Raw genomic sequence first — 17,107 nt, 5'->3', positions numbered from 1 at the left:
ATACATTTAGAATTAGGTCTACAACCACAACATATACAGCTTCTAGGACAGATTTCTGTACTTAAATGCATCTAGGTCTCACCCTCAAACCTCTACCATAGCTTTCCTGAGTTTTCTGTTTTTATTCCTCCCTTGTTTGGTTGAAATATAACATTAGGTCATTATTTCAAGAAGCGCTCAACAAAATTGACATTTTGAGATTTAATTGTTTACAGACCTTGTCTATACACTGGAGGAACAGTCATTTTTCTGCTTACTACTTGTTGAATTCTTTAGTTAGTGGAGGGTTGAGCTTGTGATTATAAAATAAACTGAAAGTATGTCACTGTAAGCAATTAAAACGAAGAAAGGAGGAGGGGAGACAGGGTGGGAAGTATCATTATGCTCTTAAATCTGTAATAACATGAATTTTGTAATAAATATATGAATTATATGAAATTTGTTCACCTTATATAAATACAAAAATGAAAATAAAAAAGGGCTCAAAAACTTACTGCCTGTAACCCTTCAAACATGAAAGACAACGTGGCTGACTGTAAAGTTCTTGACTCACCCTTTCTTTCACTTAAAACTTTGCTCCATTGTCTTAACATAGGGCTAGCAGATAACAGCACAGTTTTTTGGCCAATTCTGTGTGGTTTCCTGTTCCTAACTTGGTAACCAAATGCTGTGTTTTGTTTAGCTTTGTTTCATTTCAGTTCTTGAGATTCCACACTTCTGTCTTGAGGGATATCTTAGCTCCTTCAGACTGCTGTAACAAAACAATTGAGAATGGGCAACTATATAAATAACACGTTTATTTCTCACAGTTCTAGAGGCTAGTAAGTGCAAATTCAAATTTGTTTTAATAAAACAAAATTATCATCTGTCATAGCTTTGAGAACTTTTATTGATCTATTGTCCAGATGTTCTTATTTAAGAACACAAATAGTGTAGATGTTGGCACCCTTTTGTTTGTCTTCTACATTTATCATCTTTTCTATGATCTATTTCTTAAGTTTATACTTTATCATAAATTTTTGTAATGATTTCCTGTCAGTGAGCTGCCAGTATTGGTCTGGCTCTCTTCAGTTCTATTCATTCTATAGTTTAATAAAATAAGGACATCATTAAAAGTCAAATACATTCCCACCTCCAGGAAGAGAGCATCCATGTGGTTTTCTTTTTCCTAATCCTCTTGCCAAAAACAATGAATCATCCTGGACACCATACACCAAACAAGTGTGGAAAGCCTCTGAAGGGTAGAGAGAGAATGGCAGACCAAATGGGGACCTTAGGACATAGGGAGTGGCATGACAGTGAGTTTCCTTTCTGCCTCCTATTCCCTCAACTAGAAACTTCCTGAAGAAATAATACTTCTGCAAATGACCCTGTTATGAGGAAGAGAAGAAAAAATGAGGACTGGAACGAATATTTGTAAACCATGTATCTGATAAGGAACAAATATCTAGAATATATATATATATATACAATTCTCAAAATTCAACAGTAAAAAAAAATCCGATTAGAAAGTGATCAAAAGATGGGAGGGCCATTTTGCCAAGTAAGATGTACAGGTGGGCCGGTGCGGCTCACTAGGCTAATCCTCCGCCTGCAGCACCGGCACCCCAGGTTCTAGTCCCAGTTGCGGCGCCGGATTCTGTCCCGGTTGCTCCTCTTCCAGTCCAGCTCTCTGCTGTGGCCCAGAAAGGTGGTGGAGGATGGCCCAAGTGCGTGGGCCCTGCACCCGCATGGGAGACCAGGAAGAAGCACCTGGCGCCTTGCTTCGGATCGGTGCAGCGCACCAGCCGTAGTGGCCATTTGGGGTGTGAGCCAACTGAAGGAAGACCTTTCTCTCTGTCTCTCTCTCTCACTGTCTAACTCTGCCTGTCAAAAACAAATAAATAAATAAAATGTTTTCATCATGTAGTACTACTTCAGCTATAAATATAAACATTATTTATACACATCATGATTTGGGTGAATCTCCAGAGAGCTGTGTTGGGTAAGAGAGCAAATCTGAAAACTTACCTACAGTCTTATCCCACCTACGTAATACTTTGAAATGATAAAATTATATAAATGGAAAACTTATCAGTGTTTGCCAGGTACTAAGGAGACAATTTGGTGGGAGAGAAATGGAGGTGCCTGTAAAAGGGTGACCTGATGGAATCCTTGTGATGCTGAGAATCTTCTGTGTGGTCATGGTTGACTTGGTTGACATAGCACTATCGTTTAGCAAGAAGCAACCGTTAGAGGAAACTGAGCTCAGAGTATCCAGGGTCTGTCTTGTTTTTCTTTGCTGAGGTAAAATTCACACAACAGGAGTGGGCATTATGGTGCAGCAGGTGAAGCCACTGTCTAGGTTGCCACATCCCTTACTGGAGTGCCTGGGACAGAGTCCTGCCTCTGCTTCAATTTCCTGCTAATGTGCACCCTGGAGGCAACAGGTGATGGCTCAAGTCCTTGGGTCCCTGCCACTCACATGTGAGACCCAGATGTATTTCTGCCTCCTGGCTTCAGCCCAGCCTGGCTGCTCTCAGAATCTGGGGAATGAACCAGCAAATGGAAGATCTCTATCTCTACCCTTCTGTGTCACTCTGCCTTTCAAATAAAATAAAAAACTTAAATTCACACAACGTAAAACATACTGTGTTAATTTTTTTCAGAAAAAAGTCAATTTCTTTTGGTATATTCTCAACATTGCATAACATTCACCACTACCCAACCCCAGAAATCTTTCACTCCTCCAAAAAGAAACCCCATAAAACAGCTACCCCTTATTAGGCTTCATTGCCTGCTTTAATTTAAACATGAAGCTTAAGCAAAGACTGAAAGTTAGGTCCTCCTCAGGTACTTCCTGAGCTTGTCTACAGTCCTGGGCATGAAGGTGGTCTTCTAAATTCCCAGCAATGTCAGTTTTTGAAAGACTTGTTCCCCAGCCTTTCCTCCCGTTTTTTCAGTCTATCGTGCACCCAGCTGTTAACAGTTGCCTGCAGCAATTAGTACATTTCCCTACATAAAACACAGACTTTCCCCAGGTAGCCACGTTAGCCTCAGAAGGGGTCCTAGTTAGGAGAGAGAGAGGCAAGTCTTTTGAGTTGGTCTTGCCAAGTCAACAAAAGACAGATCAAAACAATCATTGAACTTCTTTGTGAAAGAGGCCCGTTCTGCTCCCTGGGCTCCTGCACTAGAAAGGAGTCCTGCTATTTTCAAGACTACCACTGAGCTGGGTAGTGGAGAATAAGAACAGGGTAAGTTAAAAATGCCACAAAGTTCTCTGTCCTTACCAAGACTCAGCCAACTGTTCTTAATGAAGCTGTCCCCTGATTGCTGTAAGCTTTTGGTTAGTTTCCAGAATTCTAAAACATTTTAAGACTTTTTACCAGATTTGTGTTATTTTCATGGAAAGAGTTTGATTTCTTGCTCTGCCATTTTTTTGATGCCACTCTTTCTTTTTTTTTAATTTTCTTTTTTTTTTTTTTTTTTTTTTTTGACAGGCAGAATGGACAATGGGAGAGAGAGACAGAGAGAAAGGTCTTCCTTTTGCCGTTGGTTCACCCTCCAATGGCCGCTGCGGCTGGTGCACTGCGGCCGTCGCACCGCGCTGTTCCAATGGCAGGAGCCAGGTGCTTCTCCTGGTCTCCCATGGGGTGCAGGGCCCAAGCACTTGGCCATCCTCCACTGCACTCCCTGGCCACAGCAGAGAGCTGGCCTGGAAGAGGGGCAACCGGGACAGAATCTGGTGCCCTGACCGGGACTAGAACCCGGTATGCCAGCGCCGCTAGGCGGAGGATTAGCCTAGTGAGCTGCAGCGCCAGCCAATGCCAAGACTGAGTTTGAATCTACAATTATCTCAAAATGAAAAGGTTAATTTTCATAAAATGTCAAATCATAATAAAGTGTTCTGACAAGTACAGGCTTTTGCTGCCTCGTACCTCTGCACTCTCCTCTCAGCAAACGCAGCCCCTTTTAGCTCAGTAAGCCATTTCTTCTGGAATTCACTCTTCCACATATTTTAATACGTGTAATTTTGAGTAATTACTTTCACATTTCATTTACTGACTTTCTTATAGGTAAGGATTTTTTTTAAGATTCATTTATTAATTTGAAAGAGTTAGAGAGAGAGAGCGCGTGCGAGAGTGCTTCTGTAAGACCCCTTAAGCAGGCGTCCCACAAACCCACAAACCGGACCCCAGAAACACAGACTCCACTCCAATCGATGCAAAAGGCAAGAGGAAAGTTTATTACATTTGCAAATTGGCCGTCTCAGCAGCACCCTCTGGTAGGGTGCAGAGAGAGAGCGGCCCGAACAATAGCTTTACAGAGTATTTAAAGCTAAAAACCACAACATTAGCATACTTAATTGTGTTACAACTCTATTGGGCAAGCTACAGGTTACTAGCATTTTATTGGGTAAGTTAATGGTTGCTAGGTAAGAGGTTTGGGATGGGGGTCGCGGGCAGTTTCTTCTTATCAGCTAAAGCAAGCAAGGACGAGGATGGCAGTAGAACAGTAAAACCTTAGTATGTCACAAGATAAGGGGTTGGAGACTTTCCGTTCTTCTTTGTTCTCTAAAAATAACACATGTTTTACAAGCTTAGCCATTATACAGAAGTAAAAAATTTGGTTAGTGTTAACCTTAGTTCCCCCATCTTGTCTCTTGATTAGCCCTTTCAGTCACAGAACCTTATTGTAACTCTTTTCCGGACTCCTGCAAGTGTTATCGTGTGAGACCGTTACACAGACACAGAGCAGTTTCACAAGGCAGTTTCCCAAGGTTATTCTGCAGGCAGGTGGAGACACAGTTATCTTAAGGAATGGCTACTGTCAGCAGCCAAACTTTTTAACCCTTGCTAGAATTATTTTAATATTTACTTTTAGCAGGGGTCTTACTTTTAGCAGGGGTCTTATACTTCCATCCACTGGTTCACTCTCCAATTGACTGCAACGGCCAAAGCTGACAGAACTGTGTGGATCTAAAGCCAGGAACCAGGAGCTTCTTCTGGGTCTCCCACGTGGGTGCAGGGGCCCAAGGACTTGGGCCATCTTCTACTGTTTTCCCAGGTCAGAGCAGAGAGCTGGACTGGAAGTGGAGCAACCAGGACTTGAACTGGAACCCATATAGGATGCCGGCACTGCAGGCAGCAGCCTCACCCACTACGCCACAGCTCTGGCCCCAGATAAGGATTTACGTTTCTTAAAGCACCATCCCTTCTGTTTCCTCTGGCCCTCCCAATATAGATATTATGACAACAATTGAATCTATATTCAGTATTCATACTACATAGTCATAGCTGATCTATTTGCTGTTTCCTTTTTTCCTGGAGTTAATGATTTCTTTGATTTTTTTCTTTATTTACTTAATATTCATCCCATTGCAATTTTCAGTTTAATTTTTCTACTTCAGGTGACTTAGCAATTTTACTTTTCAGAGACTTCCTTTTCTTTCTACCTGGACCACTGATGTCTAGGTCTTTTGGATAGCTGTTGTCCAATGTGTTTGTAAATTCATTTACTTTTCACTTTACTAAAAAGGCAGAGAGAGAGAGGAGAGAGAGAGAGAGATCCTATCTGCTAGTTTACTGCCCAGGGCTATGCCAGTCTGAAGCCAGAAACCAGGAACTCAATCTAGATCTTCACCACGGGTGGCAAGAATCCAAGTATCTGAGCCATCACCTGCTGTCTCCCAGGGTGCACATTAGCAGGAAGCTGGATTAGAAGCAGAGTAGTGGGGACTCCAACTGGACACTTTTATATGTGTGTGAGTATCCCAAGGGGCATCTTAACTGCTGCACCAAACACCAGCCCCAGAGACAAATGCAATCTTCAGTGGTTGCCTTTTATTTTTTTCCCCAAGATCTATTTGAAAGGCAGAGTTACAGAGCCAGAGAGAATCTTCCATCCGTGGTTTCCTATACAAATGGCCTCAATAGCTGGGAATGAGCCAGGCAGACCAGGAGCCTAGAACTCAATCTGGGTTTCCCACATGGGTGCGAGGGGCCCAAGTACTTGGACCATCTTCTTCTGTCTCCAGGCACATTAGCAGGGAACTGGATTGGAAGTGGAGCAGCTGGAACTCCAACCAGCACTCATATGGGATATTTTCTGTACCTGGGATACCTGTTTCTTCAAAAGTCCTCCTTGCTATCTTCCTGGAGACTTCGCTAATTTTTTTCCTATCTTTTTTCCTTCTTTTCCTGCATGTGAACTACTTAACTCTGTGCCCCTCTTCACACCCTGCTGACTTATCTCTTGAATTTCCATTGCCCTTGAGTTCATCTCCTTTGGGGTGAACCATTTCATCTGTTGCCCTGCCTTGAAGCATTCCTCCTGCCTAGAAAATGACCAAAATAGCCACTTGCTGTATACTCCACAGTCCAGCTTCTCACTAATGATTCAACACATACACATAAACACACCGCACCTCCATAGAAACCACCCACACACTCTAGCACAACAGGCATTTTGAGTCTTTTTATTTTGCATACTTTCCAATGAAATAGATGACCTTGGTTTCAGTACTTGACTTCCCTATTATAGTGTAAAAAAAAAAAAATGTGATGTTGGTATTAGCCCATGTCATTGCCACATCTAATTCTTACTTGAGAACCAGATGAAAACATAATTATGTAAACTGCACTTACAAGTAGTGGTAAGATTTGGATTTTTTTTTCCCCAAAAGGAATTGACCATGGCCTTAGTAGCTTCAATTTGGAGTTGAAAGAAAGTAGGAGGCTTTTAAAAATCACATTTAAATAGGACTGCTAGACTCAAAGAAAAACACAAGATGTCTCATTAAATCTGAATTTCAGGTAAACAAAAAAGTGGCTTTTAAAATAAGTGTGTTCCAATGAGCATCCTGTATTTTATATGTAAATAGCCAGCTGTCCCATCAATGAAATAACTTGGTTAGGCTTATTGTGAATATAAAGAATATTAAGATGCTATGAAGAGAGGTGGTTATAAATTCATTTTTACTGATTGCTGACATAATGCAGCAGCCGATGCTAAGCTGATTAAAATCTGTAGAGTGAGAAGGGGGTGAGCGATGAGATGCTGATCCAGGAGCAGAATGCATACATCTGTCATTGTGCTTATCTCCGATTTCCTTGACCCTTTTCTGTAGGAGCACAGAAATCACATCATAGAAACATGGATTCAAATTCATTTCCCTTAGCACAAAGAAATCAAATCACCTCACAGATAACACCTGAAGCCTTTGAATTTACTCATTCCAGATCCTTCCATGCATATCTTTGTTCAGGCTACCATAACAAAACAAAATAGATGTATGACCTAAACCAGAGAGATTTAGTTCTCACAATTCTAGTGATCAGGACATCCAAAATCAAGATGTGCTGATGAGGTCTGGTTCCTGGTGAGGGCTCTTCTTCCGGTTTACAGGCGGATACCTTCTTGCTATATCCTCCCATGGCAGAAACAGAGATCACCTCTCTCATCTCTTCCCTTAAGGCCACTGATCTGATTAGGGAAGACGCTGCCTTCAGAACTTAAATACTTCCCAAAGTTCCCACCCTCACATACAACCATTCTGGAGGTAGAGTAAGGCTTGCTCCAAATGTGGGTGTTAGGGGAACACAAGCATTCAGTCCACAGGCATGAAGAATTGAGTAAAACTCTAAGTGTATATCCAGAGCAATCTTGGATGACAGGAAGTGTCATATCTGACAGTTGAGGGAGTAATGGGTAGATACACGTGGGTACCCTCTCCAGGTCAGAGAAAAGAGAGCACTTCTCTGAAATCTGGACATAACTCCAACAGGCAGGTTTTATTTTAAGAAAGTAATAAAACTAATATGATTCCACTTTTCAGAGCTGTTTATCACTTGGAGTTTCGGTTGTGGTGATTGCACTGTGGTAAATTAGCTGACTGCGAGTCCAGAGATGATATCTGCATCCAGACAGTCCATTCATCATGCTTAGCATTTGGATTTCAACAGTGCTTTCCTGCATATTTGCCAAAATGCCACTGAAGTAATAACAGAAAGCTCCCTGTTTTGTTCACCTAATGCCTTAAATATTGTCAGTGGCTCTGGATTTAGGTTTGTTGGGGTATTTTAATAATCCTTCAATCTCTTTATCTGAACGTTTCATATAACCACACTCTTAGTTCATAAATACGTATTGATTTTAATTTTGTACCATAAAGGGAGTGAACTCCAATACTTCAATGTGTATTTATACAAGAAAGCCATGCAGGGTAATAGTAAAAATTATCAGGGCATAAAAGTTTTAAAGGCATAAAGGGCATAAAGGTTTTAAATAGTATGAAATATTTCACAATTGTAGCATCAATATAAAAGTTTGAATTACATGTGTCACCTATACTCACATTCTCAATACAAGTTTGCAAATTGAAAAATTGTTCACTTGGAGACTAAACCAGTGAATAGAAGATCTGTCGCGCACTCTCACTTTTTTTTTACTTTTTTTTTTTTACTTATTTATTCAAAAGGCAGAGTTACAGAGAGGCCAGGGAAGAGAAAAAGTAGTCTTCCATCCACTGGTTCACTCTCCAAATGGCCACAGCAGCTGGAGCTGGGCCGACCTAAAGCCAGGAGCTTCCTGCCAGTCTCCCACATGGGATGCAGGGGCCCAAGGACTTGGACCATCTTCCACTGCTTTCCCAGACCATAGTGTCACAGGAGAGAAGTCATGGGGTCCTTGTCTTCGTGCAAGAAAGAATTCAGGCATGAGACAGAGAGCAAAGTAGCAAGGTTTTATTGGGGATACAGCATCCATCAGAAGGGACAGAGAGAGAGTGCCTAGTCACTTAGACTGGGGGAAGCGAGGTTCCGTGGTTCCGTGGAGAGGATACACCTGGTGGGCCAGGCGAGCAGCTCAGCAGAGAACAGAGAGCTGAGCATGCAGCCTTTGTTCAGACTCAGGGCTTATAAGGGAAGGGTCCAATTCGCTCCCACAGTTTCTCTTCCCCTCTCCTCCTTCTCCTCCAGGACAAAGGGTTTCTTGTGTGTAAATAAAAATACTTCCTCCCCAAGTTTACCACTCAGAATTATTAGACTGGGGCAGGCCATCCTGCCGCTGGGCCTAGGGTGCCCGCCTTGCAGGAAGGATACTTATCAGGCCAGGTAACCCATTTGGTCCTGAGGAGAGAGATTCTCCTGGGAGACTGCCTTGGGGGAAGGGCTAGGACCACCTGGAACATTAACCTGGAACGTTATCAGGGTATGGGCAGGACTTTGCTTCCCAAGTGGGCTTCTGTGGATCCCAGTTTCCTCAGGAAACACACACAGGCTAATTTCTAACTTCCTACCTAACAATAGCAGAGAGCTGGATCGGAAGTCGAGCAGCCAGGACTGGAACTGGTGCCCATATGGGATGCCGGCACTGCAGGCAGTGGCTTCACCCACTACGCCACAGTGCTGGCCCCATCTCCCTCACACTTTCAAGTAAATAAATCCATTTCAGTTTCATAACCATTCATTTTCATATATCATGACCACTTAAATGATCAATGCAAATGCTGTATCTTTTCTTAAGTTAAGCCTAACTTTGTATTTCCTGTTCTGTTTTCTCTCCTTTGGCAAATACATGGATCTAAAAATTGGCCTCAGAAGTCTCCTCCATAGATAGCTCTTGGTCTCCACCTGATATGGCTTCTGCCTCTCCATCAGAAACTCCACCATTCTTTACCACACCAAGCATCTTTTCTCTGACTGATCAAAGCACTGTGGACATGTCCATGGACCGGACACTGTTAATTCCTACCAGTGATTATCCTGCCATTAGCCAAGTGGCTCTGGAAATTTCACATTCACCTGCATCTTCAGATGACAGTGGCTTGAGTACAGGCAGCCAAGATACTGGACAACTAGAGTCAATGGTTCTGTCTAACACTCCTGCCTTGTCTGAGGTCCCAGGACTCAGTGGATCTGTTTCCACCCCAGATCATTTCTTAGAAAAGACCACACCTGTCCCAGTTTCACAGTATGTCACCACTAGCTCTATGACCATTGCCACCAGGGGCCAAGAGCTGGTAGTATTTTTCAGCTTGCGTGTGGCTAACATGCCCTTCTCTAATGACCTGTTCAACAAAAGTTCACAGGAGTACCAAGCTCTGGAGCAACGATTCACACAACTGGTGAGTAGCACTGCTTACAATGATCAATTCTCTATGTGTCTCATCTTCCCTTTCGTTGCTGTTGTTGTGTTATAATATAATCACGGGATATCTTGGGCAATGCATGTCAGAAGAGACAAGACCCTGACAGAGCTGTTGCTGAAAGCATCCAGCTAGAGTTGGGATATGGATTCAGATCCAGTCAGGGAAATAAGTTATGTGGTGGACACCTGTGAAAAACACTGCCAGTCAGCCTCATGGAAACAAATTTATTCCAAGGATTTTGTTATAGTTCTTATCTAGGAATAGCACATAATCACTCAAGTACTGAACTTGGAATTTAAAACAGTATGAGCAAACTTTTCCTAAGTTGTCATCATTTGAAATGGTCCAAAGCGAAAAAATATTCCTGACAAATGAATGAGTTCAGGTGCAAAGGCTTCTTAGTGATGACTATGTGGTACCTCGACACGGTCATGGCCAAGTGAAATAGATGATACAGATTGCAGAATTTCTGATAGTAGAAAAAATTATATGTTTCATATAACTTGAATAATTATACAAGTTAGAAATCACATAAAACCCAATCTCTCAAATGAAAAGTTGCTATTAAATAAGACCTTATCTATGTCATCCCCAGCACAATCACCACACACACACACACACACACACAAATGAGGTGAGAAATATTGGAACACTCTTGGGAAAGAGTCCCAGTGAATGTAGCCCAGCCATATAAAACAGGGTCCGTACTACGCTGTCATAATGAATGCATCAGGAATGCAGTGTCTTCAATTCAATGTAAGTTTATTTCTCTTCCACTTGAGTGGGTCAACTCTGCTCCACAATCATCCAGGGATCCCCATTTCCTCAATCATGTAGCACTGGTAACCTCAAGGGTGTTTTCTGATTATCTCAAGGGTGGCTGTGGCTCAGAAGAGGTAAGGGTGGAAACCTGAAGCACAATGCCCTCAGGCATACTTTTGAGATTCTTAAATTATAGTTTGGAATTGAGTACTCGAGTACTCAGGAAGCAATTTTTGCTCTTCTTTGCAATGTAAAACAAGGCACTGAGGTACAGCACAGTGGTTATGTGGCTTGATAAAGGTGACATGGCTAGTTAGGGACAATTCCAGGATTGGCAGCCACATCTCCTGACCACTGGTTCCCTACTATTTCCACTGCACTACATTTGTTTTGACCATGGAACATTTACTGCATAGACAGGTGCACTGCTATATACACTGCTGTTCATTTCAGTAGCTCGTTTCAAATTGGCTGTTTCCAAATATCTGTCTCATTTACACAGGCTTGGGTCAGTCTCCTCCAGGGCACAATTTGGAATGTGTTTTTATTTACTTGAGCTTTTTAAAAAACAAATGAACTTAGCACTGTCACTTTGCTGATAGCATTGGCCTGGATTTTTAGAAAACACCCATTGTCACAAATCATAATGATGAAATTACTGCTCATCCATCTCAATACACAGAAAGAGAGGTAGAAACATGAAACATAATCACTGCAAACAGATCATTGAGTTGTGGTGTTCTGGTCACATGATAAAGCCAAAACTAATATTAACAGAAACAAAAGAGAACTGAAATGTATGCCTCAGATGTTGAAAAGTGAGTATAAATGGAGTTAGTAGCAGCTGAGCACTTAAAACACAGTTAAGAATAAACTGTCTTTTATTTTTGCAGCTGGTTCCATATCTCCAGTCCAATCTTACAGGATTTAAGCAGCTCGAAATACTTAACTTCAGAAATGGAAGTGTGATTGTGAACAGCAAAATGAGGTTTTCCAAGTCAGTGCCATACAACCTCACCAAGGCGGTGCACGGGGTCTTGGAGGATTTTCGTTTTGCAGCTGCTCGACAACTTGATCTAGAAATAGACGGCCACTCTCTCAACGTTGAACCAGGTAAAGGAACCCAACCAACATGGAGGTAGCCATTCTTAGTTCATTTTCTTGGGTTTGGTTTGGTTTTTAAGCATAAAGTTCAACCTACAGGCTACAAAAATCAAATTAAAATCACATCAGATAGAATAACTTTTCTGAAGTTATGGTAGAGTCCTAATCCATGCAGGTTAAAGTTTTCCTCCATCAACAATTAAGGAGCAAGTGTACCTCTTCCTTCACAATCTGAGAGCTTTTGCTATGCTGAAGGGATTTTTAGTTTAGAACACAGCGCACAGCCAAGCTAATTAACATTGGGCTAGAAGTCAAAAGTACTTTCTTACTGAGCTGCAACAACCTGAGGGCTTCCTGCCAAGGAACCTCCCAGTCACAGCTAACCCAGAATAGCTGCTTCCCACACAATGCCAGGTGAGACTGTGACAGCATCCTAAGAAAAGTAATCACTAGGTCCAAATTCACCATCACCACGAAAAGGAAATAATTTCCCTTCCCAGTCAAATTCTCTGGATCAGCTTGCATGTGCAGATTGAGTCAGATATTGTAGAAAACTCATAAAAGATATGAGGGCTTAGCCCAAAGCTCGATAATAGAAGGCAAACGTTTGCTCTGGTAATAAAGCAGAGTATGTGTACCATTGCAACAAGATATGCCCAAATTCCTTTTACTATTAGCTTCAAAATTCTGTTTTCTAACCAAGTAAAACAAGTTTTTTGTTTCTTTTGAATTCCCAAGGTGGAAGGGGAATGGGTTCCAGACTTATTGACAAATCAACCCTCCAGTCAAGTTCAGGGCAAAGCTTCCTAATTGGCTATGGATTAGTGAAGTGAATCTTTAACACACATACTAGCTCTCTGAGGGCTAACAATGAAAGCAGCGGGAAAAGGCCTTGGGCCAAATGCAAGCCAAAAGACTCAGTGGGAGGCATTTATCTTTGACAGAGCCTGCTTTGAGCAACTTTAAGAAAATTGCCTGGGTACCTTAGCAAACAGGATCATTAAAAAGACAGAGAGCCCTTAGGCAGTGAGCCTCGGTTATGCTTACCTCGGGAAGAAGAGCCTCTATAGGACTAGACTCCCTGTGAAATCAAAAGCCTCCTAAATGCTAGTAAGAGACTACCTCTGCACTGAAAAGAAACCAGCGGCTCCCCACCAGTCAGGATCTATAGACAAATTTTCTTCAGTCAATTGACAAAGACACCAGGAATGAAAAGCTAGGAAAGCTAGGGAGGTGAGAGCCCAATCTCCTTCCCTCGGGAGCCCACAGTTTACTTAGGAACCCATCTAGCAACACATGCCAGTGAATGGAGGGAGCCAAGTGCAGGCCGGAGAGAACTCAGTGTGCTGGAGCACTGGTGTGGGGCAGGTTCCTCAACGGGAGTGCCATTTAAGTAGTGCCTTAGGAAGAGGGTGGGAAGCTGGTAGGGCATTGCCAGGGTTGTACACAAGGGACACTGGTGGTGTTGGAAGGAAGCACAGTGCAGCAATGGTTTGGGGGTCCATAACCTTGAATGTGAATTCTGTGTGCTAACATAGGTACTCAATGTCCACAACTGCATAAAAGGAGCTAGAAACAATTATAGAGATTAACTGAAAGAATATTTCCAATACTCAGCATAACACTTGGCACATTGTAGTTGCCTAATAAATCTCAGTTACTGCTCCAAAATTGTCATAATTAACTTGACTATTATTTGTGACCTTCATGGGGTAGTAGCGATAATAATAAAAAGTCACATGACCAGATATTTGTCAAGGTTAGACCTGAAATTATCTTCCTAATTTCTTATGAACTGCTCTGCTATGGAGCTTTTCCTTTAAGCAGTCAATAACAGTAAAAATGTTAACATCCGTTTCAGCCCCTGCTAGACCAAATTTATGCTGAACTACCTAAGAATGCCTCCAGGCTACCTGGTGTACTGTGGGGCCCTGCCCAATTTGTATTTTTAATGGTGAGACAGTACAGGAAGGCCAGAGCATGCTGGACAACCAGGGAAATTGTATACTTTCCTTAGGTCGATCAATTTTGAGCCTGATCAGCTCAAAAATTTCTAGAGAAGTAGGCATGCTAAAGCCAGGTAGAGCAGCGAGTCAGGATGAAAATTTGAAAGAATGATCACTGGTGATGTCTAAAAGGAAGATATTTTGCAAAAGCCACTGAAATGTTACACTCAGCTTTTCAGTAAATTCCTGCTCCATACTCTATTTCTTGCTAGATATGCAGAGAGTGAGACAAGTTTAAGTTTTTCATACTCATAGGATGATGGCATGAGCTGATGCACAGCAGTGCTCACCTTGTACGGGAGCAGCCTGAGGGGCCCTGAGAATCACATTCCCTCCTGAGACCTGAAGGTCATTCTGGCAAGTACATGAAACCACCCCGATTCAGGTTTTTGATCTCTCGAGTATCTGCTTGAACTCACGAATGCTGGACCAATCTGCTAAGAAAATTATTTTGAAAGAGAATTAAAAGGGGAGATCTTTAGGGAGGAAAAGGGCTGTGCTGGAAATACTGTATGTCTGAGATACTTAGCTTTGTCTATGAGAGAGAACTCTAAAATAGAGTAGGCATTTTATAAATTTAGCCTTTCCCCAGCTGGAAGACCCAAAGATTTCTTACCAGTTTGCCACTCCCTTACCACCTTCTTGGTAAAATAAGACTGGAGCTAGTGCTAGGTAACCCTGAAGGGTGAGCAAAGCCAAGGTCCTCCCACCTCCTGTCCTGTGTACCCCAGCCTCCAAGAATCACTGGCCCTACCCTCCTCAGGCTCCCAACGTTTGTCAAAGAATCACCCTAAAAATGTTTGTTGCAAACTTATCAGGGTGGGCATTTGGCATAGCAATTAAGATGCCACTTGATTCACCCACATCAAATTAGACCCAGTGCCTGGGTTCAAGTCCTGCTTTGGTTCCCAATTCCACCTTCCTACTAACTGCATTCTTGGAGGCATCAGATGATAGTTCTAGATGGATCTCTAGCCACCCACATGGGAGACCAGAACTGAGTTCTTAATTTCTAACTTCAGTTTGGCCTTGCCCTGAGACAGACAGACAGACAGATACAGACACAAACACACACACACACACACACACCCCTAACTCACTCACTCTCAACCATTCAAATAAGAAAAAGAAATCCTTTAAAAAGGTAGCTGTCATAAAAAATAGTGAGTACATACTAATGTTTTACTTAGCTTATTAATAAGAGTATCATTAGGATGACAAAGTTTGTGTAGAGAGAATACAGAACCTGGAATTTTTTTATAGCCAGAGAACCAAAGAGAATTGTGGAGTATGACTGATAAATACAAAACAGAAAATACAATCATTGTACCTTACCCATTTTTCCATGCATTAACTTCTAACTTTATAGAGTTGTAAAATGTCTGAGCCATAACCAATAGTAAATAGTAAGTCAAACAAAGTTGCTGCCTTCTAGGCATTAGCAAACTTTTTCTTCAAGGATTCAACAGTAAATGTTTTTGGCTTTGCAAGCCAAAAAGCAAAATCGAAGATGTTATGTAAGTGCTTACATAACCATTTAAAATTTAACCATTTAATCATGTAAAACCATTCTTAGCTTTCTAGTTGTACAAAAGCAGGTGGCTGGTCAAAGTGCCCCACAGGTAGTCCCTGTGTACCAAATGAGATTGTATCCTAATATGACACTGAAAGCCATGCAGTAGACTTTTCCCCATTTCCTGATGTTAATTTTTTTTAAATCAGCAACAATTACCCTGCTCCTAGACCCTCTGGCCCTTATATTCACTGTTACAGAAAAGTTAGACAAGTAAATGATAATGCAACCATGGTTTGGGTCCCTGTTCGTTCACATATTCACTGCACAATTATGGATTACCTGTCAGGAGGCAGACACTCCTATGGGCCCCAGGACCCAAAGATGAATCGACCCTATCTCTCCCTTCAAGGAACTAAATGCCTGACAAGAGAAATAGAGGCATATGCAAAAAGTTATGGCAAAGCCTGTTTAGTACTGTAATCAAGATGTGGATGGAAATGTTAGGAAGTATAGAGGAGAGGGCGACTAATTAATTCTACAGTGGAGAGGGAGACCACAGCAGGCTTTGTCAACAGCCAAAGACAATGATCTCTGCCTCTGTGTCTGTATGGGGTGGGGGCGGGGGGTGTCCAGGCAGAGCAGGTGGGTAGAGCTGAAGGGCAGGAGGAAAGTGCAGATATCTCTGGGTTATACTTCAGTTATCCCACTGTGATAGAAGCCTTGGATACAGAGGAGACAGTGAAGGGATCTCCGAGCAGGAGGAAGTACAATGCAGGCTGAGCCAGGTCACTCAGAGCCAGGCTGTCTAAAACCTGTCAAATACACTGTCATCCACTTTGTCATCCTATTTGTCTTCTTAGTTTTTTGTCTTTTTTTCTGCCTGTGACTTAATGATATTTTAATTAATAAAACTTTGGAAAATACAAAAATCTTCAAAGTACCAAGTATTCCTGAAAGTGTCTTCCAGTCATAATTTTTTTTTTTTTTTTTTTTTTTGGACAGGCAGAGTGGACAGTGAGAGAGAGAGACAGAGAGAAAGGTCTTCCTTTTGCCGTTGGTTCACCCTCCAATGGCCACTGCGGTTGGCGCGCTGCGGCCGGCGCACCGCGCTGATCCGATGGCAGGAGCCAGGTACTTCTCCTGGTCTCCCATGGGGTGCAGGACCCAAGCACTTGGGCCATCCTCCACTGCACTCCCTGGCCACAGCAGAGAGCTGGCCTGGAAGAGGGGCAACCAAGACAGAATCCGGTGCCCCAACCGGGACTAGAACCCTGTGTGTCGGCGCCGCAAGGTGGAGGATTAGCCTAGTGAGCCGCGGCGCCGGCCCCAGTCATAATTTTAAAAAAAAAAAAAAATCTAGTTTAATCATCCCTAAAATATTGCAAGTTTGGAAATTGTTAGAAAATTTAGATAATCATGAAGTCCAGTTTGTAGATTAATTCCTTTTTATTTTAAATGCATATAAGAAGGTGAAAAATCAGTAAGAGCTTTAGGATATAAACACACTGCTTTTGGGGAAATCAGTTCCAAGGAACTGGACTCTGGGTGAATTGACCTCTAGCCTCTGAGGTAGGTGTCAGAGGCCAGCAG

General features: G+C 42.3%; 1 protein-coding gene across 1 annotated transcript in view; it reads left to right on the top strand.

The window, feature by feature from the left end:
* Window positions 1-17,107, top strand: part of IMPG1 (interphotoreceptor matrix proteoglycan 1) — a 137,513-nt gene that overhangs the window by 101,140 nt on the left and 19,266 nt on the right. Inside the window, exons 13-14 of the mRNA XM_062187581.1 lie at window positions 9,594-10,105; window positions 11,785-12,004. Coding sequence (XP_062043565.1) covers window positions 9,594-10,105; window positions 11,785-12,004 — 732 coding nt within the window. The remainder of the gene's footprint in view (window positions 1-9,593; window positions 10,106-11,784; window positions 12,005-17,107) is intronic.

Source organism: Lepus europaeus, chromosome 3 (assembly GCF_033115175.1).
Source record: "Lepus europaeus isolate LE1 chromosome 3, mLepTim1.pri, whole genome shotgun sequence".
NCBI classification, from domain to species: Eukaryota; Metazoa; Chordata; class Mammalia; order Lagomorpha; family Leporidae; genus Lepus; species Lepus europaeus.
Note: the sequence above shows the minus strand (reverse complement) of the source record. Positions and strands in the feature narration are given on the sequence as shown.